The 25601-nt window shown below is 37.7% G+C and overlaps 2 protein-coding genes across 5 annotated transcripts in view; both read right to left on the bottom strand.

Moving 5' to 3' along the window:
- Nucleotides 1–4455: 4455 nt before the first annotated feature.
- On the bottom strand, nt 4456–20028 carry LOC121373766 (centrosomal protein of 19 kDa-like). 3 transcript variants are annotated; one of them, XR_005958126.1, is made up of 3 exons: nt 19896–20028; nt 12574–13188; nt 4456–4862 (listed from the first exon to the last, which is right to left on the bottom strand). XR_005958126.1 is itself a non-coding variant. In XM_041500525.1 (2 exons), the coding sequence occupies exon 2, from the start codon at nt 13167–13169 to the stop codon at nt 12675–12677; it is 495 nt and encodes a 164-aa protein (XP_041356459.1). In that variant the 5' UTR covers nt 13170–13188; nt 19896–20028; the 3' UTR covers nt 12166–12674. The 3 variants fall into 3 exon arrangements, 2 of the variants coding, with proteins under 2 accessions (XP_041356459.1, XP_041356470.1); XM_041500525.1 differs by lacking the exon at nt 4456–4862 and having other exon boundaries at nt 12166–13188; XM_041500536.1 differs by lacking the exons at nt 4456–4862; nt 19896–20028 and adding an exon at nt 15528–16415 and having other exon boundaries at nt 12166–13188.
- Nucleotides 20029–24622: 4594 nt separating this feature from the next.
- LOC121373749 (alanine--tRNA ligase, cytoplasmic-like) overlaps nt 24623–25601 on the bottom strand; it is a 39888-nt gene continuing 38909 nt past the window's right edge. For both annotated transcript variants that reach the window (XM_041500506.1, XM_041500514.1), the window contains exon 22: nt 24623–25064. In XM_041500506.1, the coding sequence (XP_041356440.1) occupies nt 24873–25064 (192 nt within the window). In that variant the 3' untranslated portion in view covers nt 24623–24872. The remainder of the gene's footprint in view (nt 25065–25601) is intronic.

Raw genomic sequence — 25601 nt, 5'->3', positions numbered from 1 at the left:
GGAAACATGTAGCGGCTTTCCTATCTATGACTGTGTCAAAATTACCATATGGTTGACATCCAATAGCCGATGATTAATAAGTCAATGTGATCTAGTGGTGTCGTTAAACAAACAAACTTTAACTTTATTAACCAATCGGCATCCTGCAACTTGAAAGCTGTGCAACACCCCGTTTTTTCAGGTAGATTATTTGAAAAGTGCAATGCTATTTAATGCAGAGTGTGCTGATACACTGATTGCATCAGATTTATTAGAACAAGTTAACATTATCGGTAATGGGATCTGGTTTGACTCAGCAGAACCGTAAACGTACTGTCCCGAGTTCGCCTCCATTGAGAGATGTTTCCGACTAACAGAGCCTTTTTAATGACACAAAACATTACATATTACAGGGGCGAGCGCAGGAAAGTTTGTAGAGGGGGGGGGGTCGAGGTGTCTGGCGAAGCCCTTGGCGGGGGTTCTGGGGGGTGTTCCCCCCGAAAATTTTGAAAAATTGACCCCTTCTAGGGCTATTCTGAGGTGTTTTCTGCTGGCTAGCCGAGCTGCTTTCTGACAATTTTCGACCCCCCACCCCCGCGCACGCGCCTGTATTAAACACATGTTTAAAGAATATCTGGACCTGCATAAACAAAAATATATACTGAACAAAATAAGAAACTTCTGCTAACTTTGCTTGAATATAACTTGATGAAAACAAACCGGGGGAATAATTGTTATATATGCGTTTAAAGAGTGTTCCATGATGCATCGTTTGGTGTAAAAATCATGGCCATAGGTTAACAGAAACTGGGAGAAATTTTGACCAAGTGTGGTAGGGGTTAAAAAAACACAAAAAAACCCCACTTAATAACGGGTATGACCACCTCTTGAATTGACCACTGCAGTGCATCGCAGGCGCATAGAATTGACTAAAGTGTTGATTTCTGCCTGTGGAATATTGTTCCATTCCTGAATGAGCGCTTGACGAAGTTCGTCGACGTTAGCGGGTGAGTTGGGACGACTCCTCAATCGTCTGTCCAGACTATCCCAGACATGCTCGATGGGGTTGAGATCAGGACTTTTAGCGGGCCAGTCATCAACGAAATCAATGTTATTTGTTCTAAGAAAATTTACAGTGTCTCTAGCTGTATGAGAGGTTGCATTATCATGCTGAAAAATCGAGATGTTGGCGTTGTTATGGAACAGAGGAATGACGTGATGAGCGAGAATGTCATCGCGGTAACGTTGAGCATTTAAATTGCCATCAATGACGACAGGTGGTGAACGATAACCATGGGCAATGGCTGCCCAAACCATGACGGTACCCCCACCCCCGAAACCATCTCGTTCAATAACACAACAGTCAGCATAGCGTTCATTTCTCATACGGAAGACGCGCACCCTGCCATCACCACGTTGTAAAGAAAATCTGGATTCATCCGACAAAAAGAACGGTATTCCAGCGTCGCCGTATCCAACGAGTATGTACACGTGCCCAATTAAGACGATCTAGACGATGACGTTGCGTTAAAACGTATCCGACGTAAGGACATCGTGCATGTAATCCGTTCTCCCGCAGACGATTACGAACAGTTTGCCCACTGATTCGGTTATTAGGAAGCCCAGGTGTGTTAGCAGCAGTAGGAGTGGCAGTTTGGAATCGATTGCGCAAATGCGTGTTCATGACATAGCGGTCTTGACCACGCGTTGTAACACGCGGACGTCCACGACGTGGCAAGTCGTTGGTGCTTCCTGTCGTTCGAAATCTTACGCGAAGATTTCGTATCGCTCGACTAGAACTCCCAACATGCCTTGCAACGTCTTCTGTCGACATGCCAACATCAAGCATGCCAATCGCCCGTTCACGTAAATTGTTGGGTATTCTTGGCATATTAAAAATGCTACAATGTAAAAAACGTTATATTTTTTTTTACAAATTTTGAAGCGTTTTCGTTCACTTGACAACAATGTCAGTAAGACAAGTAAAACAAATTGACCGAATACTACACGGGACATGTCGAACCATGCATGCACGTGCAAATTGAATTTGACGTTGTCGACGATTAACAGTGCAAAAATAATCGATAAAATTCATGAATCCTGATAATACAGCTCAAGGCTAATACTACCTATATAATTTCATTACACAATGAATTCTTTAACACAACAAATACTATATGTACACATCGGAAGTTTCTTTTTTTGTTCAGTTGTTGTTCTAATGTTTGTGGTACCCCAAACCGGATTTTACTTCCCAGTAATTTCGTACGTACGAACAAAATATATTTATCATAAAGTAAAATTAAAATTGTCTGCCACAACAATTAGTAATCGACCGCAAATACTTTGTGTATTCAGACACCGGTATTTTAAACAAGAAAATTATTTAATACGTAATTTTAATTGTCGAAAATAAACGCTGTTAATTGGAAATACCTTAAAATGGCTGCAAACTCAGGAGTCCCTTTAAGCGTTAGATAGAAATTAATGAATTTTGGGAAACCAGTGGTGGATCCAGAAAATTCATATGGGGTGGGGCCCTAATGAAATGAGGCGGAATGCCAATGGAACTTTGGGGGAGGTTTGGAGGGGATCATAAAAAAATGAAAATTAATATATAATAAAATTATAACTGTCGCAAAATTTAGGGGGGCGGGTCCCTGCTCTCCCCCCCTCTAGATCCACCTCTGGAAACGTATGTATGTCAACACGTGATTCATATCAAGGTAACTTAACCCAGAAAGAGTCCTGGAGATCTATACCCAGTCTCCCTTGATGTCAAATTAAGAATGATCACGTTTTGGTTTAAACTAATAACTGGAAAACACACAAAGTTATCACTCTTGATATATGAATTATTGCTGAATGATTATAAAAATGGAATATGTGATCATAAATGGTTAAGGTTTATCAAATCTGTTTTGGATGACGTTGGATATAGTAATGTATCGACTGCACAGTGTAACCAGCTACCAGATGTAAATCTATTAAAACAAAGAATTGTTTTAAGATTACAGGATCAGTTCTTACAAACAAGGAACAATTAAACTGTTAACTCATCTAAAGCATCTTGTTACAGGCTGTTTAAATCAAATATTGTGTTCGAGACCTATTTAACCAATTTAGAGAAAAAATATTGGTTACCACTATTACATTTTCCACTCTCAAATCATTATCTTCCCATTGAAAAAGGCAGATGGAAAAAAATAACTTTAACAAATAGAATATGCTTTCGGTGTACAAATAACGAAATTGGTGATGAATTTCATTATATAATGTGTTGTCCTTTTTTAAAAGATGAAAGAACAAGACTTCTGCCAAAGTGTTGCCAGTCTAGACTAAATGTTTATAAATTTAGAATGCTATTTGACAGTAAAAAAAACTGGTGTTCTCAGAAAGCCCATGGCTGAAATCTGTTTTTAAAATTTTATTTTATTTGTATATGCAATGTATGTTTTCAAATGCAAGTACAAATCCATAGATATACACTTGTTTTAACTGGTGTACATTATTATGACGAATGTGCCATCTTGTCATTTATTTATTTAATTAAATTTTGCCGTTAAATTACGGCCAGTGTAAATAAAGTTCAGTTCAGTTCAGTCTGTATAACTATGAGGTAGGGGTTGTAGTACTGATATTTATGGGTTTGGCTGATGTATTGCATATAGTGTTTTTAAGGACAACCATTTATCTGGTCACCTATGGGATTTTATTTGGTATAGTACAACCTATAACTGTGTACCAATACGATTATAAAATGATCCCACATACAGCTTGTTCAGGAGCGTGTGCAGGGGGAAGTTTTGGAGGTCGAAACCCCTCCCTGCTTAAGCATTTTTTTCTCTCAATATATTCTCTGGAAGAGCATGACTTGACCCCACTATAAACTTCGATCGCCACAGTCTAGATCCCCCAATCCCCGCTAAAAGTTCTGCATACGCGCCTGAGGGTTTCAGAGGTCGATTCCCTCCACCCCTACTCAAGCAAATTATCCCCCCCCCCTCCCCCCACATATTTCCTGGCAGAGTGTGACTCGACACCCACCCCACCCCAACCTTCCTTGATCGCCACAGTCTAGACTTCCACCGTATTCCTGCTAAAATCCCTGCACACGCGCCTGTTGTCGGTATACAGTCATGGCTAGAACAGCTGTATAAAGTTGCTTTGCAATGTGCACGTGTTATCAGCACACACATAATATTCAAGTGATCTAATTTAAAGGCACATTAAATACGTTGTACGGGTTTCTTCTTGAAACAGTTTCCTACCTACATGTATACTAGGAGGAAAAAATTGTTCTAGGAATCCGATGCTACCAAGAAAAAAGAGGGCCGAACTTTTTTCAATGTATTTCTTTTTCGATTAAATAAAACATCAATAAAAACCCTACCTAACACCGACACATTCTTTAATGTAACTGTCTAGCTGGGTTTAATATAAGAAAAAACAAAACAAAAAACCCCAAAACATTACTGATATGACATTTTTTTTTTTTTTTTTTTTATTGATCCTTGCAACAGATCTTGACAAATCATGGTCCATTGATAAAACTCAGCTAGCGTATCTTGGACGCCAAGAAGATTGTCAGAGATGACGTCACAATGACGTTTGTCAAACACCTATTATGGCCGAGTGACTACTCGTCACAGTGGAATCTGTTGTTGACGTCATGGTCGTCACAACGTCGTGGTCGTGGCGTCCCAGCATACTTCCTGAGACCTGTGTTCGAATCCCGGCATCCCTGTTCCATGTCACATCGCCAGTAGTAATTCAGACAGGTTGTCTTGCACTGGTCGTCTGCTAGACACTCGCACCCGAACATTAGCAAACACATCACCATTAGTAAACTAGCAGCTGTAGACATTGCTGTAAATAGGTATCTGGAGGAAAGGAAGAATGGTTTGTTTATTTAACGACGCACTCAATGCATTTATAATAAGGGTTATATGGCGTTGGACATACTATGGCTAATATAAGTGTCGCACAGATAATGAGAGAGGAAACTCGCTGCCGCTACGCAATGGGCTACTCTTTCCGATTAGCAGCAAGGAGTATTTTATGTGCAGCATTCCACAGGCAGGATAGTACATACCACGGCATTTGGTACATCAGTTGTGGAGGAAAGGCTGTAATGAGATATAGCCCAATGGGCCCCTGGTGGGAATCGATTCTAGACCGACCGTGCATCAGGTGAACGCTTTACCACGAGGCTACGTTCATCCCACCCATAAAAATACCCCTTACTCCGCCCCCCCCCCCCCCCCCCACCCCCCCCCCCCCCCCTGTGCTGTGCTCAAAAGGCTGAAATGTCGTATTTTAACAATTCAAATACAAAACCTGTCCGCGAACCTACCTAAGTTTACCCCTGTTGACATGATTGTTAAATAGTATCCCAAAGACAGAAAGTTGAAACTATGTCGGCATTCTCGAGGGAAGAGTCTAAGACTCTATAACCGAGCTTAACTGTCATATTAATCTAATTTAGATCGGTTAACTGTCATATTAATCTAATTTAGATCGGAAAATTGATAATTAAAGTTTGTTTTTCTTTAAACAGAAAAGACAAATTATAGTTAACGTTTGTATTAATCATTTATTGAATGTAACGTTACGCATTACATGCATTTGCATCTAGATCAAAGCAATTTGTAAAAATCAATGTTGTTAAATTCGGCCTCGGTTATCTGAATGACTAAAATAAATTTGCCTATAATTTATTGCATTACATACGATACATTCACTTGCCTTTAGATGTACACATTTTATTTGAAGGGGTGGGATGAAGTAGATGTCAGAAAACATATATCAGTGCTTTCACCACTATAGAGCGTTATTTTATGGCGATAATTGCCTCATATACCGACTTCCAGAAAGGGTTCTGATATTTACTGAGTGGATGAGACCTTATGTGAGTGGTCCCTATCTATTATATACCAAACACTTTGTTTATTCTACTACTTATGACTCACCATTCGGCAAAAATCAATTTTAGAAAATTCGGCCCCAAAATAATTTTTTTACATTTCTTCACCAAATATTTGGGCGAAGCACTAAAATAAATGTGCCTATAATTCGCCCACGCAGTGCGTACATACGATACATTCATTTGCCTTTAGATGTACACATTTTATTTGAAGGGGTGGGGCGAAGTAGATGTCAGAACATGTATATTAATGCTTTCACCAGTATAGTGCGTTCTTGTATGGCGTTATTGCCTCATATACCGACTTCCAGAAAGGGTTCTGATATTTATTGAGTGGAGCAGACCCTGTATGAGTGTTTCCTATCCATTATGTACCAAAAACTTTGTTTATTCTACTACTTATGACTCACCGTTCAGCAAAAATCAATTTTGGAAAATTCAGCCCCAAAATTATTAGTTTCACTTATTCACCAAATATTTGGGCCAAGGACTAAAATAAATGTGCCTATAATTCGCCCACGCAGTGCGTACATACGATACATGCATTTCCCTTTAGATGTACACATTTTATTTTAAGGGGTGGGGTGAAGTAGATGTCAGAACATGTATATTAATGCTTTCACCAGTATAGTGCGTTCTTGTATGGCGGTAATTGCCTCATATACTGACTTACAGAAAGGGTTCTGGTATTTATTGAGTGTAGGAGACCCTGTGTCAGTGGTTCATGTTTTGTCATACCGGTTAATGTTATAAATCTAGGTCACATGGTTGAGTTCATTTCCACGAAGTGGATGCGTTGGTGAGGAATACATAATGTTGCTCACTTATATACAATCATTATTAGTTAAAACTTTCTATGTTTACAGATTATATTTCAAACATATTAAATGGCGAAATTATAATTCATTTGTGCTGTATCTACTGATATAATACTAGCGCCGACATGATACATCCCTCCGCCCCTTGCACAGAAATACAAAACTCGAAACCGGCGTGAAACTGAAAAAGTTGTTTTCCCTACTTGTGAAAAACTGTCGCACGCCAGTGTTTTGATAGCAATAACATAAAGACGTTTCCTTTGTCTTTATGCTGGGTGACTGGCTATAACCTTGAATTGGACACCATACTAATTATGAATAGTATTCAGTTATAAATCATACCGGGAAGTTAGGAGGGTAGTTACATAACGAGGTCATGGCGTAGAGTATGATCAAGAGTTACATATTTTTAATTCTTTTGTTTTTTCATAAAATAAAACACCCAGTCTGGCCATTTTGTTTCTTTAAAATATGATTTTTCTATTATATATACAATAATACATCTATTACCAAAGCGATTAAAGATACATGCCTACAGACCTAGCTGTGGCATTGGAACAATATCTGGGGGGGGGGGGGGGGGGGGGGGGGGGGGGTAGCACAGTCTGGTGGGGCTACTGAGGGTTTTTTTATATAAAGCAGAAAAGAAAAAAGATAAGAACAGAAAATCTAATGTTTATAAATTTATGTTAATGCCAGTGACAGGGAAAGAAGGAAGTGTGTGGGAGACAATTGTTAAAGAACTTTAGTGGGGTTATTATTGTCATCATCACAAAACATAACACGGGCAGGGTTACAAAAAAAAATCTTACATTACAGATCTTACATTATGTAATGGTTGAACGTCTCCATAATTGGACATTTATAAACTTATTTTGTCATTTTAAAATTATTTTGATGTCTCATCATATTTAAAAAAAATTGTAACAAAACAAAAGGGCATTCTGGACCTCATTTATTCCAGCATTTTGCACACATATCTCGAAAGTTCAGATACTGAATGATATAAGTTGCTAGGCTATTAAATATGTAAACATTATGTACCGGTACTTATATTTCACACTTTTGGTGCAAAAATATATGTATAGTGTATATCTTAGTCCGGTGAATCTTTTTGGGAAAATATATATTGGATCAAAATTCACTTGATTCTTTCAAATTATATCATACAATTTATATAATTCTCTGTTGCATACAAAAAGTAAAATTGTCTCTTTTGTGATATACCACTCGTGATGCACTGACTTCAATGAGCCCATTGACGGGGATCGACCCTAGACTGACCACACATCATACAAGTGCTTTACCACTGGGCTACAGCCAGCCCTAGACATCAGCAGTATTTCATTATTAGATTACAAGACGTGAACTGAATAATAAGTACAGTTTAACATATACTATATTATCATAAAGAACTAGATTTAAAAAAAAATCTTTTGACTGAAATGCCAATATGTTACTGGCGAATATATATTTAGATTGGCGAAAGAAATTGAAGATTGGCAAATTTTTTGGTGAACAAAAATAGCAATCCAGGGCTATCCCTGGACCTCACTAATTTATTAACTCTTTTTTATGAGCACAGTGAGGTCTTTTTTTATGGCAGTAATGTTATTAACAGCTGCTGAATAATTGAAAATATTCAGAAATGTATTTCAAGTTTTTGTAATTCAATTAAACTTTACCAATAGCAATGATTTATGGTACTGGAAAAATGTAGCAGATTTCCAATAAAAACTGAGTTAAAATTATCAAATGTTTGACATCCAATCATCGATGAATCGAATGTGCTCTAATGGTGTTGTTTGACATGCTCTAATGGTGTTGTTTGACATGCTCTAATGGTGTTGTTTGACATGCTCTAATGGTGTTGTGAAACAAAAATATAAACCTTTTTTTTTATTTTTTTATGTAGGCACCTTTTAAAAATATATGTGCATCCTACTGAATCACTAGGATGTGTGGTGATTCTAAACACTTCAAATTATCATGAAATAAATAAATAAATAAATGTTTTATTTAACGACGCATTCAACACATTTTATTTACGGTTATATGACGTCCGACATATGGTTAAGGACCACACCTATTTTGAGAGGAAACCCGCTGTCGCCACTTCATGGGCTACTCTTTCCGATTAGCAGCAAGGGATCTTTTATTTGCTCTTCCCACAGGCAGGATAGCACAAACCATGGCCTTTGTTGAACCAGTTATGGATCACTGGTCGGTGCAAGTGGTTTACACCTACCCATTGAGCCTTGCGGAGTTCTCACTCAGGGTTTGGAGTCGGTATCTGGATTAAAAATCCCATGCCTCGACTGGGATCCGAACCCAGTACCTACCAGCCTGTAGACCGATGGCCTGCCACGATGCCACCGAGGCTGGGTAAGGACCACACAGATTTTGAGGGAGGAAACCTGCTGTCGCCACTTCATGGGCTACTCTTTCCGATTAGCAGCAAGGGATCTTTTATTTGCGCTTCCCACAGGCAGGATAGCACAAACCATGGCCTTTGTTGAACCAGTTATGGATCACTGGTCGGTGCAAGTGGTTTACACCTACCCATTGAGCCTTACGGAGCACTCACTCAGGGTTTGGAGTCTGTATCTGGATTAAAAATCCAGTGCCTCGACTGGGATCTGAACCCAGTACCTACCAGCCTGTTGACCGATGGCCTAACCACGACGCCACCGAGGCCGGTAAATTATCATGAACACAAGCTTTTACTGGTCTCCTAATAACAACACATCTCAGCCAGGCTTTCTGCCAGAAATACATTTTTGGGTATGGCGCTATAGAATTGAATAATTACAATTGGTGTGCTGAATGCAACCACAGTAGACAGGGGGGTATGGGGAGCCTCCCCCAGAAAGAAAATGGGTTAGGTTTAGGGTTAAGGTTAAGAAAATCATACAGTAATGATAAGAGTAATTAATTTTATCAAACAGTTAAGTTACAAAAATTAATCTGCAAAAACATTTGGGTATGGTGCCATACCCATTTTACCCTCTGGCAGAAACCCTGTCATTGCATATTCGGCCATGTTTTTCATTTGGCGACTGAAACATGTCATACTATCTGTATAAAAATACAAGCAGGCGACATCTGGCTCCTAGGTGGGAAAAGATAGCATAGAGAGCTGCATTTACAGATAAATAAAATTTACACTCATAAATATACTTTTCAAATGTAAATGTGAACTAATTACTATTACACATACTGTATAAGAAATTAAAGTGTTAGACATACAGGTACAGTGCTTAAGATTCCTACCTACCTTTAATCAGGGCTTGAAATTGCTACCTAGGAGGGGGGAGCAGGACGTAGCCCTGTGGTAAAATGCTTGATTGTGTGTGGGGTAGGGGGGGGGGGATGTAGCCTAATGGTAAAGTGCTCGCCTAATGCGCTGGCGGTTTAGGATCAACTTCCATCGGTGGGACCATTGAGCTATTTCTCATTCCAGCCAGTGCACCACGACTGGTATATCATAGACTGTGGTATGTGCTATCCTGTCTGTGGGATGGTGCATATCAAAGATTCCTTGCTACTAATGTAAAAAATGTTGCGGGTTTCCTCTCTAAGACTATATGTCAAAATTACCAATAACCGATGATTAATAAATCAATGTGCTCTAGTGGTGTTGTTAAACAAAACAAACTTTTTGCTACCTATGGTCATTTCAGAAGTGTTTTTCGAAGGCCAACTGCTAACATATTTTAATATTAACCCTACCCATACCAATTTAATACCAGTAACTTTTGCAACAAATAAACACGAAATTAAAAACCAAACAATATCTCTTCAAAAAACAGAATGTTGTTTATCCAGCAGCAAAAAAACTGCCATCAGTAAAACCTCTGACCTAAAGTAATTCATATCATAGCTATATACAGCAGGTGACATTGACTTCAAGCCCTGTTTAATATTAATAAAATAAACAAACATGGATACATGAGGTACAGTACCTATATAGCTGGTACCACTGTGGTGACGTCACTCTTATTCTATCTAGAGCATAATGGAGTATAATGTAATTGCTGCCTTTAATAAATATTTGCATAGTTAATCATCTACATTATTATTTACACGTGCGTAGATAAAAATATTTTTCTGAAAGGAAAGTAAAACTCTAATGCAGATGAGTAATACAATGTAACTCATGATGTTGATGACTAAAAACTATGAATAAAAACAAATGCTGATGGATAAATCTCTAATGCTGAAACAAGTGGAAACTAATACAGATGAACTTTTTCCAGTTTTTGATTGTCCATAATGAAATACAGGATTGTGTATCACTGATGAAATAATTTATTTTATATTATATAAATTATAATCACCAGTCAGAATCAAAGTATTTGAATCTGAATGGCCAATCTCTGATTTAATCACTTATAAGTTTAGCCAAATAAGATTATCATTATACATACATATATGTGTCTTCATAAAAAAATAATCCTAAACTGATATAATATACTGTAGATCCTGAAATCAATGCGATCATAAAATTAATGCGAAAAATTTGAGTTCATGTTATTCGCATTAATAATATTACACATTTATTTCTATGTTTTGTATGTGTCCCACGTTATTAAAACATAATCGCACCCCCCCCCCAAAAAAAAAAAAAAAAAAAAAATTATAATATATTTATAAAACAGAACTGGAGCACAAATCATCGTAAAGTAGACTGACTAATTCAGGGCTAGCTCTGGGTGAGCAAAACATTTCGCCATGTCTATTAAACTTCAAAACATTTCGCCAACTTGTCTATTAAACTTCAAAACATTTCGCCAACTTGTCTATTAAACTTCAAAAATTGCAGAAATTGTCCGTTATTTTCTTTAAAATGTCAATTATTACATGAAATTATTTCGCCAAACTAAAATAAAATTCGCCAACTGCTTTCAAAATTCGCAGTTGGCGAATTTAGTGAGTGGTAGAGCTAGCCCTGCTAATTGTCCAATAGTCCAGCAAGCTGCCAGCCACGTGTGACGATTGCAGAGTCTTTGGCCATCCTGTCACGATCCATCTGACGTGAATGGGTTTTAGCATGCTAATATTGTGGTCAAACTTTTCTTTGTCTTTATTGTTCAAGTTCCCTGCAACTGTGTTGGCATACAGCAGGGCTTCTAGATTATGGTAGCCCCACTCCCGTGGCTAGTGATATTCAATGCTGGGCTAGTAAATAACTACAATTGCCATGCCAGACGGCTAGTGAAAAAAAAAAAAAGAGTCAAATGTTGCAGTTTAATCTATTTAGTAAATATGAATATACTGACCCCACTCCAAGCCCTAATGTTAGTGTTTTCAAGCTCTATCTCCCCCTAATGTTCTGAGTGTTTTCAAGTATCTATCTCCCCTAGTAGAAGTAATTTTTTTAATGACATATCTGATTTATAAACAATTCTAGAAGCTCTGTATTATTGTAATGGTAAATTGCTATCAACTTAAAGTAAAGTAGGGCCCAAAAATATGCTTTGAGTTGATCTCATCAAATCCAATAGGTACTAAATAGGTGAACTGGTGTTTACACTGACATGTTAGGGAGTTGATGTCATTGAAGACTACTGTAACTTGGATTTAATCAAAAGGTACACAGACATGTGGTGTTAGGAAAGTTAATATTTCAAAGGGAGACCACTTGCATTAATTTGATGTCGTATTTTAGTCTGACCACTGTAACTCGCATTAATTTTGGGACGCGTTAATTTCAGGATCTACAGTAATCATGTGAGTTTAATCAATAAAATTTTAAATATAGAAACTTCATCAAAATCCAACCAATTAGAATTCAGATCTAAACCACTTCCTCAGGGTTTAACCAATAAGAATTCAGATTTAACCCACTTCCTGAGATTTCATCCAATCCGAATTCAGATTTCATCCAATCCCTCAGAATTTAGCCCATCCGAATTCAGATTTCATCCACTTCCTCAGAATTCAACCAATTAAAATTCAGGATCAGATCCATCTGAGTCCCAGCCAGCAGATTCAATCCCAGGACCTTCGGTTTCGAATTCTTCAGTCACCTCATACTGAAATTCTGGATCGCCAGGTTTCTTCCTGTTTTTCTCGAACTCCTTGTCCATGAGTAACTTCTTCCTCCACAGAGTCTCCTCGTCGAGCTTGTTCAAGTCTTCATCTGGATCTATCTGATCGAGGGCATCATTCCGCGCTAGACTTGCCTCCAGGCTCATTCCGTTCAGCTTGTCTTTAATGATTGTCAACAGTCTCAGCAGCTGTGCGGGTTGGATGTGAGCGACGTATTTCGCCTGCTTCGACTTGAGGCCTTCAATGACGTTTTCGAGTTTCGATGATTTGTCGAAGTTGCGTAGCGGCATCGTCCTCAGTCTCAGTTTGTTCGCCTTGCGGTCCATGTACATTAGGACAAGAGCAGGTGGGTCAAACTTGACGCCACATTTCTTCAGCTCTATCGTACTCATCGTCAGGCATCAAGGCAATCTAAAAAGAAAAGAATATTTGTTTAAATGACACTTTAGTTTTTTCTAGAATTTTTTTAAAATAAAATTCACTAGCCACGGGATCAGTGATTTAAACAAATTCACTAGCCCTACTTTGCTAAAGGTAACACATATTTACTAAATAATAATAATTATTGGATGTCATCTAAAGAGGGAGAAAGAGCATACACACACTTACATTGGGGGGTTGGGGTTGGGGCAGGATATTCATATTTACAAAATAGACTCAACTGCAACACTTGACTTCTTCTTTTTTCACTAGCCGTCAGGCATAACAATAGTAGTTGTTTACTAGCCCAACATTGAATATCACTAGCCATGTGAGTGGGGTTACCATAATCTAGAAGCTCTGTTCTATATTTTTTTTTACACTGTCTGCTTGGTTCCTAGCTTAGTGTTTGGAATCAGTTGGAATTTTATCATCGATCATTGCAGGGCTGGAATTTAGGAAATTACTGTAGTGTTCAAGTCATGGATACATTGTATATGCTCCAATGCCCTAGAAATTAAACAGCATCTTTAGACCAAACTGTCCATGTCTCATTTTGCATGTTAGTACATGTAATTAAAAGTTTGTTTTGTTTAACGACACCACTAGAGCATATTGATTTATTAATCATCAACCACTGGACGTCAAACATTTGGTAATTTTGACATATAGTCTTAGAGAGGCAACCCGTTGTAGCAAGGGATCTTTTATATGCATCACCCCACAGACAAGATAGCTAATACCCCAGCCTTTGATATATCAATCATGGTGCACTGGCTGGAACGAGACATAGTCCAATGGGTCTACTGATGGGAGTTGATACATGTAATTAGTCATCATACTGAAAAACAACTCCTGTAAGTTGATTTACTGAAATTTGCCGTGTTGCTATGCCTTCTGGTCTTAATGTTCTCAAAAAATCTCCAACAGTGTAGGCCAAATCGCCTGCTCTCTAATTTGCCAAATTTGACGCCTGTCAACGGTTATATTCGGTTGGCAACAGCTCATCAACTTTCGATTACACAATTGGTTAGAATTATATAGACTTTAGGAATATAAGGACCATGCAAGTTAATGTCATGTTTCACCCTTCAGATGGTACATTTTACCTATATATATATATATATATATATATACATGTAGCTATTTACATAAATTATGTACATGTAATATATGTTTTTATTTAGGTACACATGAAAACGAATCCATGAAGAGATACCCAGGCCCTAATACAGAAATGAAAAAGTAGATAAGTGACTTCTCCTTTTCCAGATAAAAGGGGAGAAGTTTAATAAAATAACACAAAGTGAACAGTTATCGGGTATATTTTGACAGTTTTCACGTTCAATCAAAAAATTTCTGAATTTTACACTTGGTTCTAACATAATATTTGGATATAAAATACATCTTCCGGTAATAAAATTTCAACAAAACAGTTGTATGTATGATTCTTGTCATGTCATGTCATAGGGTTTTACGTGCACATTCAGAACAAGCTGTTGTAGCGCATGCCTGTCATGGTCAAAAGAGCCGGCCTTGGCTGGCTCCTCCGTCCATGACAGGAAAGGTGGGGGAGGTGCAAGGGAGCACCAGCAGCCCGATCAAATCGGTAGCAGGTGGGTGGGGGTGGTGGTGGTGATATGGAATTTGAATGGAGCAGTTAAATACCAAAGAAAAAAGGGTGCGCAATTTTGATTGAGGGAATTTGGCGCAATTCTGAACGGTCGGTCGAAAGGTAAATGGCCGAGCTAATATAGGTTTTGATATTAGTGAATCAAGAGTAGCTCATTAATTTTAGACCTCTACGATGCTGTGGTGTCTCCCTAGGTTGCCCATGGGGCCCTTATAAAGGGCCTGACCGCTTCTGGTCGAGTCATCACCAAGTACCAAGTTATTACCAGCAGCAAGTATTGGGGGTTTGGGTGGGGGAGGCCGATATGATTCTTCAAAAATGTGATATTATTAAGTAGTTGATAAAGTGCCATCATGTTAAAATTAAAGTATTAAATAGTATTTTCTGGCATTACTGAAATGAATGTGGCTGATGATTAAAAACGCTTGACTGGTCACAACATATGGCGCGACATGCATCTCTTTGAAAAACAATAGCCCGGTTTACGGGTGTATCTGAAGAATATCAACATTAGATTTGTCACTATGATATGTATTTAATCTCTTCACAACAGAAACTGACATTTGTTGGTTTCTTTTGATAATAAATTGAACAAGGTAAAACATTTCATCAAATCAATCGCAAATTACAGTGCATGTGTGCAGAAACCACTTCCCGTTAAGAGGCTGGTTCATGGTTACTTGAGGTTACAACTTACAGTCTGGTGCCAAAGAAAAAACACAGGCTGACATATTGTGACACAGGGTCGTGACGTCTGTTGTGTGATTTCGTTTCTGAAATCGGATTAGGTCCAGAATATTACGGAGGCGACTTCGACTTCTCACTACTGCTAATAACTCGGCGACTTGAGTTGACTTTCACTGAAAAAAATCCGCTCATTTCACCGGCAAGATTAGGGCCTGGATAATGTATGTAGATTATCATTTTGGCAAAAATATATTATATTTTTGTATCCATATTATATATTAACCAATGTGTAGATCATATATGAGTACGGCTCAGATCATAGGTACACTGAGTGTATGTTGAACAAAAAATCAATTTTCAAAGGATATGTAAAAAATTTCAAAGTTGCTTTTACAACTATGTCCAGGAAAGACTTTATAGAACCTAGTAGGAGCAAAGTTTGCTATGTTTGGTTTGCACCAAGTTCAGGAAAAAGCTAAAACGACAGTAATAGTGGGTAAAAACCATGGCCATTTTGTTACATCATGACGACTACAAATTTTGATCAACAAATGCCCCATGTACAAAAGCAATATACAGACCACAACTACCACCTAACATAAGATAAATACTCTTGTTATTTTCTCATTAAATTGTTTCCATGTATATTTAAGTAAATTGCATGATTTTACTGGCGATAAATCTACATTCCGCTCATAACCATTAGTGTCTTATTTACATTAATGCTAGACGACGCATGTATCTACTGCAACAAAGTGTTTTTTCGTCACAAAGACCACATGGCTTAATATGTACACTTTAGTACTGTACACAGGACAAAACTGAGATTTGTGATTGTAAAATTACGTAATTTATGGTCATATATATAACTCGCAAGTGATTGGTGTCCTGTGCGTTATGAGCGAAAGAACACACGCTGCAACTTTGGGTAAAATTGTGATATATTGTAAATTTGCTTAATACATTCCACAAGTTGTTTACTAAAAGCAACGCGTCATTGGTTTGTGCCAAGCACGTTGTGATTTACAAAGAGAGCTTGATCTGCGTTCGTGTCTGTTGGTTTTGACACTTGTTATGAGCGGAAGACAATTTGATCCAAGGACGTTTTTCTTCAATTTGGTTGATAACCGAGCAGTGCACACGAATGGAAGGTTAGTATTTCTTTTGTTAATGTTTCTTCTTTTTACTTGAGACACTTTGTGATAAATTTTATGATGATAAATGCATTTTTGATGGTCATTCTCTCACCATTAGAATCGCGTCTTCGTTATGAGCAGAAGTGATAGTTCGCATATAACATGCCTAATTAATTAAACCAGCTTTATGTTGGTGCACATTAATGAAATAGTGCTTGAAATATATCTGTCTAATTTTTGTAATAAATAAGCAAATTTTAACCCAATTTAACTCATGGTATTCTGCTCATAACACAGACACCCATTTTATTTTAATTTTTGGAGTCTTTGTTATGAGCTGAAGTGATTGTTTGCAAATCAATGTGCCTAATTAATTAAACCAGCTTTATGTTGGTGCACATTATTGAAATAGTGCTTGAAATATATCTGTCTAATTTTTGTAATAAATAAGCTAATTTTAACCCAATTGTAACTCATGGTATTCTGCTCATAACACAGACACCCATTTTATTTAAATTTTTGGAACCTTTGTTATGAGCTGAAGTGATTGTTTGCAAATCAATGTGCCTAATTAATTAAACCAGCTTTATGTTGGTCCACATTAATGAAATAGTGCTTGAAATATATCTGCCTAATTTTTGTAATAAATAAGTAAATTTTAACTCAATTTTACTCCTGGCATGCTGCTCATAACACAGACTCCATTTATTTGTTGAAGTACAAGAGTACAAAGCTTAGAAAAAAGCCTTTGATGTTGTCTTTTGAAATATTTTGAACTTTTAATTATCACCAATGTGATAATCCACATCCTTTTGATACTACAGATTCAAAGTGAGGTTGAATGTAGTGTATAGTAACACCTCCCACCTGTGTGGCCCACCTGTGTCTACCTTTATAATTTTTATTGCCCCTAATTGCCACCTGTTCTAAAAGGTGTGTTAACAAGACTAGCCACTTTGTTCTTTGTAGTCTTTGATGGTGAAACAAAAAAGGGTTAAAGTTCTTTTATTTTGTGTTTGATGTACTTCTATTCGGTAATCAAAATCTTTGAACAGAAAAGTTTTAAGCAGATGTCTGAACAGTCTTTTGAGGATTATTTTAGTTAGTCTTTGTTATGGCCGAAAAAACTTTAAATAATCAAAATCCATCTTTTCATTGGCTATTTATGTAGGCATTTTCATAACCATAGCAACCACAAACTTTAACAAAAAAATGCTACAAAAAATATTGACTTAGTTGTTTTATCTATAAAGATAACTTTTAGGTATTATTTTATGTTAACTATTTAAAGTGTTTGTTTTTTTACATTTTAACACTTTATTACAAGGAACCTGGAAGTAAAATACAATTAGACCAAATTAAATAATATGTGTGGCTCGGTTTACCTGACCGATCCTAACCCCCTTTTGCCATTTGTGCCAAAAAAAACTTTATGGAATGTACAAAACAGATTTAAGTTTTGGATTAAATTACTTAGTTATTTAAACCTCATGAAAATTTATTTGGATGTTGACAACAAACCTTGTAAGATAAACAACAGAAGCAACAGCACAAACATGAAACAAATGTGGAGTTTTTTCTGTTTACAATCTATACTGAAAATCAACATTAAAGCATGACCCTTACATTTTGTCAGTACATTGTACAAGCTTGTTATATAATGTGACATTTTCATATTTTGCAGGTTGAAAGTGTTGATGATGATGGAACAGAGCTGCGTTTCCTGAGGAAAATGGGGCAGCACTATGTCATGTCTGATGTATTGGACACCTCGTTTTTTTTCTCCAATAAGATCCTGGACATTATGCCTGTTCCAAGGATTTCTTTTAAAGACACAAATTGCCTACATGATTTCTGTTTAGTATTGGATCCCAATGATCAAATTACAAGTTTTATTCCAGTGATTGCCAACTATTTTTTCCGCATATTTCGTTTATTGTTTTTTTTTTCTTCTCCTAATCATTAAAGTAAGATGTTATAACTTAACACTAATTGAGAGGCAATATTATCCTGCTGAGTATATTTACAGAGCTTCTACTTCCAATCTTTTATATTCATTATAAAAGTGAACTCGAAATATTACAAAGATTCAGTTTTTAAAAACATATTTTACCGGTTTTCTGTGTCACAAGTCTATAGCATATATATATACTAGTACATTGTATTTTTTTATTTTTATTATTACAAAAGACAAGCTAACACATCCTAGGAATGATTAAGTCATTCTGTCAAATGGGGTCACATCTGTATGATTTGCAGTGTTTTATGATGTATTTTGGCATAATCAGTGTCTGTGTTATGCACAGAAGGTGATTTGAAATAGTCTTTCTACTTCAATGTGTGCTATTGATTTTGGGTTATCATAAATGATGAATAAATCTATTTCCATGTACCATATTGTGTTCATTGTTGTATATGTCCAATGGTGTTAGTTTTCTTTACCTGGAAACTTTTTTTTTTTAATCTGCTGCTCATAACGGTGTCTATTTTACAGTGTCACTTCTAAACTTTAAGTTATACACAATTTGGGTTTTTTGGTGTCTTCACATAGTCTTCCACTTATTCATGTTTGTTTTTGGGTTTAATTGTGAAATGACCTTATTTATTGTTAGTTACTATGCATCACAAGACACCATGTTATGAGCAGAAGATATGCATGTCTTGCTATGAAATGCTCCGTCAAGAGCAAAATTCTTATGTTCTTGATCTGCAAGTTATAAATCTACATAGTTTAGATATCAGTCAGTAAATTAGTGTCATTTCACATGATTTGTGCAAAGTTTAATATTTGACCTAGGTGTAACAGTTTCTGTACCCATGATCTGAGCTGTACTCATATATAGAATGCAGGCTTTACAGTAACAGTACATGTAATTCAATGCTGAAATGAAATGATTGTGTCCAGTGTCAGATTTATAAGAGGGAAAAGTGGGCTATTGCCCCGGGCCCCCATGCCAGAGGTCCCCCCCCCCCCCCCCCCCCGGCTAAGGACTTCCTTTATTAAAAAAGTTAATAATTATAAAATTAGTTAATTTTTTCATTTGTCATGTAATTTAATTTCTATGTTGAGGGGTTCCCGAACCTGAAGTGCCCTGGGACCACCAAGGTCTAAATCCGGCCCTGATTGTGTCCCATCATAACCCAAATACTCTGCTGTTGAGAGCAAGACGGACATTCGGACATTTACAATTTGTTGTCAGACAACATTATAATTATTGTATGTTAGAAATCTAATCTAATACCTCATTATGGTAAAATTCGTTTACAACCAATGACTGGTGACTTCACTGATACCTGACATTAGTAATAACCGTGCATTTATCAAAAATTGACGTGAAAAATCTCAAAGTCAACTTGTTCAAGCTTGACACTTCCATACTAGTTATTCTGTATTGTATTGGTGCACCTTAATGAACGAAGCATCGAAGTGTTTTCAGTCTTGCAAAAAGAGAGAAAGAAAGAAATGTTTTATTTAACGACGCACTCAACACATTTTGTTTACGGTTATATGGCGTCAGACATATGGTTAAGGACCACACAGATTTTGAGAGGAAACACGCTGTCGCCATTTCATGGGCTACTCTTTCCGATTAGCAGCAAGGGATCTTATATTTGCGCTTCTCACAGGCAGGATAGCACAAACCATGGCCTTTGCTGAACCAGTTATGGATCACTGGTCGGTGCAAGTGGTTTACACCTACCCATTGAGCCTTGATGAGCACTCACTCAGGGTTTGAAGGCGGTATCTGGATTAAAAATCCCATGCCTCGACTGGGATCCGAACCCAGTACCTACCAGCCTGTAGACCGATGGCCTAACCACTACACCACCGAAGCCGGTGATAAAAAAAAAAGAGGTATTCGGGTAAAATGAGCTGACCTAAAACCATTTCTCCGTGTATTTCCATCATTCTACCCGCAACATTATTTATAATCCATGTAAAAAAAAAGAAGAAAAAAAGGGCTGTGATACGTTTGCAACATTACAGCGCCGTAGCTGGCTGGAGGGGGGAGGGGGTTGTCCTGTAAAACTAATAGAAAATCCTCTTCTTAACGTCATTCGGCGCGTTTTTAACAACTCTCTTTTAAATGTGAAGCCATAAGCGTATGACACATGGGGGCAGGGGGGACTGCCCCACTAGTGCTGGAGAAAAACCTCAAATTCGGTCTAAATGTGCTAACCAGAGATCTTTTTACCATGTATTTCCGTCATTCTACCGTCAAAATTAGTTGTAATCCATGTGAAAATGTGTAGTCATTCGTTTGCAACCCTATTAGGGTATCCACGAGTACTCGGGCACGGGTCGAGTCTAGCAAGGACCGATACCTTTCACAGGACTCGAGTACTCGTACAAGGTGGAATGCATTGATCAACTATAATGTAATGGACAACGTAGGACAATAATTTCAGCAGTAGATAATCAACGATTTAAGTCACACAATAATTATATGACCATACGCTAGTTTCTCTTTTTAATCTGGTCGTCCATCACAATACTGAAAGTATCAACCGGTTTGTAGGCCCTAAATGCAATACAATGGCATGATTTAGCATTCATGTTCAGCGCTGGAAAATAATGCTATTTTACTTTATTCTTATAATTATCTAGTATAAGTGTCACGTACTCAGGTCCGGGTCGAGTTTAACCCTTGGGTACTAGAGTCCAATATGTTGGACTCGTGGAGGCCCTAAACCCTATATATAGCTAGCTGTTTGGTAGTAATGCTGATTATGAATAAATGTTATCATGCAGATTCGGGCATTTTTCTTTAGGCCTAATTCGAGCAAAAATCAGTCTGTCCCCCCCCCCCCCCCCCACACCCCACCCCACCCCCTACACAAATAGGAGCCTATGTGTGGAGATTTGGATCTTTTTTGTGGGCCGATAAAGATGCATGGGGTTGGCTCTAGCAGCACTGGTCCTGATTTTAACCGTGTCTACCGTTCTTTCTCAGACTCACGAGTGCGAAACCTAAAATTTACTGCATGTCTCCTGCACGGGTTGGGTACAGGACAGAGCTAAACAATGTTTGAGGAGTTTTAGGTATGAGCAGAATCCATCTGCCCCCCCCCCCCCCCCCCCCACTCAAAACAAATCTTTAGCTACGGCTCTGCCTGATATAGCCGTTGGGTCATTGTAAATCCAGTTACACCTATCTGTGTGCCATGGACGGTCTCACCCCCCCCCCCCCCCCCCCCCCACACACTTGAGAAGGAAAAATGTACGCCCCCCCCCCCCCCCCACTCCATATGCATTAAAAGTAAAATACGGCTTTTGTGCTTCCACTAGAGATTGTTCTCCACCCACGCCGACTCCAGGAGAGGGCTAGAGGGCATGGGCGTCGATCGGTGCGGGGAGGGGGGACGCGTCCCCCTCACTTTTCAACGCCGGGGGACAATCTATATAAGAATCTCCCCACCCCACACACACACACGTTTTCGTTTAGCAAAAGCTTACATTGCAATCAAATTAATTTCAATTAAAATACATGTCAAATTTAACTTGGAACAAATAAATTTAAAATAGCGAAATATAGCACTTGTAACTACCGTATGTTATAGTACCTTGAAAATTATGAATAGGCCTACTGTCACGACGAAACGTTTGCTTGCACTTATTTAAAAAAAAAAGTTTCTTTTGTTTAACGACACCATTAGACCACATTAATTAATTAATCATCGGCTATTGGATATCAAACATTTGGTAATTCTGACACATAGTCATCAGAGAAAACCTGCTAAATTTGTCTATTAGCAGCAAGGGATTTTTATATGCACTTTCCCACCGACATGAAAGCATATACCACGGCCTTTGACCAGTTGTGGTGCACTAGTTTTAACAAGAATAAAAAAAAACCCCAATCATTTGAATGGATCAGCAAAGGTGGTTCGATTCTGCAATGCAAGCACCTCAGGCGAGCACTCAAACCAACTGAGCTAGATACCCCCACCCCCCCAACCTATTTTAAAGTACATTCACCGCTAATATGCAATTTCCATTTAATTGGTTGCATGAAGATTCACTCCTCTGCAAAATCCTGGATATGCACCCGTTTGTGTTATGATTTCCCCAACTAATAGACCCTTTTGACCGACTACAATTATATATTAAATATTTTGTTTTGTTTAGAATATCAGTACAATGAACAAAGACACAATTTCATGTCAAACTATTTACATCTAAATTATAAAATGATCTTATTGCGAAATTCAGAATTTATTCAGCACTGCCGATTGCCATGTGTACCAACAATTGTCAGATGACACTACAGTATCTCAAATGTCAAATGAAAGTCAAGCTGGTTAATTTCCTACAAAATAAAAACATGTTTCTATACATTGCTAAGAAATGTAATTTTGGTAACCACACAATTTTGTTAAAAGACGCCTCTAGAGCAGTTTTATTAATTATCTGCTAACGGATATAAAACTAGTGATTTCCCTAGAAATTTGGCAAGGCATGGTAGACCAAACTCTTTTGGGGCATTTTCACCATTTTCAGGGCACTTGTTTTTCATTAAAAATACACAAAAAATTAATTGAAATAAACATTAATGTAATTTATGTGCTTGTTTTAATAAATGAATGGTAAGATATAAAAGGCATATTTTATTAATTAATAATACCTTTTTGGGCGTTTTATAAAGGCAATTTTAGAATTACTGAAAAAGGCTTGTTTAATCTCAGGGCAGCATGGCGCTGATTGAGGCAAGATGGTGCTGGACTATTGAGGCATGGTGCTGCACCATGCTAAAACAAGCTAGGGAAAACACTAAAAACATCTGACAATTTCAATGTAATCTTTCAGAGGAATTCCGTTACCATCAAGGGATCTTTTATGTGCACTTTCATTCAGTCAGAACAGTACATACCACATCCTTTCATACACTGGTTGGGATAGGAGAAGTCCAATGGGTTCGACACAAAGGAGTTCAATCATTTGACCCAATGACTGTAGATATAATATAAAACATAAAACAAACCAAAATATATTGCAGCAACTTGTTTAATACATTAGTACTGATTACCTACATAAAACTATTTACATTTGGTACAAACAAATATGTTGGTAAATACTCTATAAACTTGTAAAACATTTTACCATCACTCATACTTTCTACAGTCTTGAAATGAATATTACACAGCAAAAGCACACACATTTACAGGTTTGTTATAAACATTACACAGTATAAAAAATACTCAGTCTGTCTGTATAAATTTAATATCGCTCACACACGCAATACAGGTTTGTTATAAACATTACAAAGTGAAAACATACTCAGTCTGTCTGTATACCTTTAATATCGCTCACACACGCAATACAGGTTTGTTATAAACATTACAAAGTGAAAACATACTCAGTCTGTCTGTATACCTTTAATATCACTCACACACGCAATACAGGTTTGTTATAAACATTACAAAGTGAAAACATATTCTGTTTGTATAAATTTACTGTCAATCACACAGTAAAAACAAACTATACATTTACTGTTAAACAGTAAAAACACACTGCACCGTTCTTATGTATACATTAATTTTACTATCACTCCGAGTAAAAAATATACTATGTCAGTGTGTGTGTGTGTCTGTGTCAGTGTGTGTCTGTGTGAGTGTGTCTGTGTGAGTGTGTCTGTGTGTGTGTGTGTCTGTCTGTGTCTGTCAGTGTGTGTGTGTGTGTGTGTGTCTGTGTGTGAGTGTGTGTCTGTGTGAGTGTGTGTCTGTGTGTGTCTGTCTGTGTCTGTGTGTGTGTCTGTCTGTGTGTGTGTCTGTGTGAGTGTGTGTCTGTGTGTGAGTGTGTCCGTGTGTGTGTGTGTGTCTGTGTGTGTGTGTGAAACCTCTCAAAACTGGACCCTCTGTAAACCGGAATTCCCTCAAAAGCAGATGTTTTTCATGGTCTCTTTTTAAATATGTGCAGAAGAGAACCTCTCTAAACAGAATACCTCTTAAAACCAGACTTTTTACTTGGTCCTGAGGGTGTCCGGTTTAGGGGAGTTTTACTGTGTATGTATCTATATATATACACATACATGTATATATATTAAAACCAAAAATATTTTATGTCACTCACATATGCATACATGTATATGTTAGATTGTATAGTCAATCATCTCCTTGCTAGAACCTAAGTGATTCATTCATTTTCCATTATAATCGCCAATGAGAACACCACTATTTATTATTTAGACAAACACAAAAAATTCTTTCTGGAAGCGCTGCTATCTGCTAACACTCTTGACAAATGAATCTTGTATGACACTGGCTATCTCTGATGGCTGCAGGTTTCCCTTCACTACCAACATGTGTCCAATATTGTCTTTTCCCACCTTGGCAACAGACACCTTTGAGTTAATAGACTGACACAGGACATCTTTGGCAGACTGTAACACTTCACTCGCAGAGGCGTTGTTCTGAAACAAGAATTTTTTTTTTTTTTTTTTTAAATGCCACAAACATTTAACACAGAGACAAAGACATTTTTTGTATTTTTGGACATTGCAGACATCGATGATGATGAGATGAATGGTGAAGCCGCAGTATTTCCATTTCGGTATGGGACTACATGACAGGTCCATGCTCCACGCTTGTTGTCAGTTAAGCTATCTCGGTATCACCCGAGCCTGGGGTACATGTAACCTGCAGTGCATGCCGGGTAATCATCCCCCATGTGGGGTCATACACTCAGGAGACACATCTATAATCGCACCCGTGAAGTGGGTGAAACTCGGTGTACATGTTATGTGGCCTTACACCTAGCCATTGAGCCTAGCAGTGCACTCACTCTGGGTTGAAGCCGGTACTAGCATGAAAAATCCCCCATTGCCTCAGGTGGGATACGAACCCAGTATCTACCAGCCAGAAGTCCGATGGCATAACCACTACACCACCGAGGCCGTTTAAAACAAGAAAAGTTAGTCACAGACGTTAGTTTCAACTCGTGAAAATGG

This window comes from Gigantopelta aegis, chromosome 1 (assembly GCF_016097555.1).
Source record: "Gigantopelta aegis isolate Gae_Host chromosome 1, Gae_host_genome, whole genome shotgun sequence".
Classification (NCBI taxonomy): Eukaryota; Metazoa; Mollusca; class Gastropoda; order Neomphalida; family Peltospiridae; genus Gigantopelta; species Gigantopelta aegis.
Note: the sequence above shows the minus strand (reverse complement) of the source record. Positions and strands in the feature narration are given on the sequence as shown.

Excerpts from the sequence above, each read along its gene's own strand:
- LOC121373766 (XM_041500525.1), bottom strand. The coding sequence starts at position 13,169 with ATGAGTACGATAGAGCTGAAGAAATGTGGCGTCAAGTTTGACCCACCT.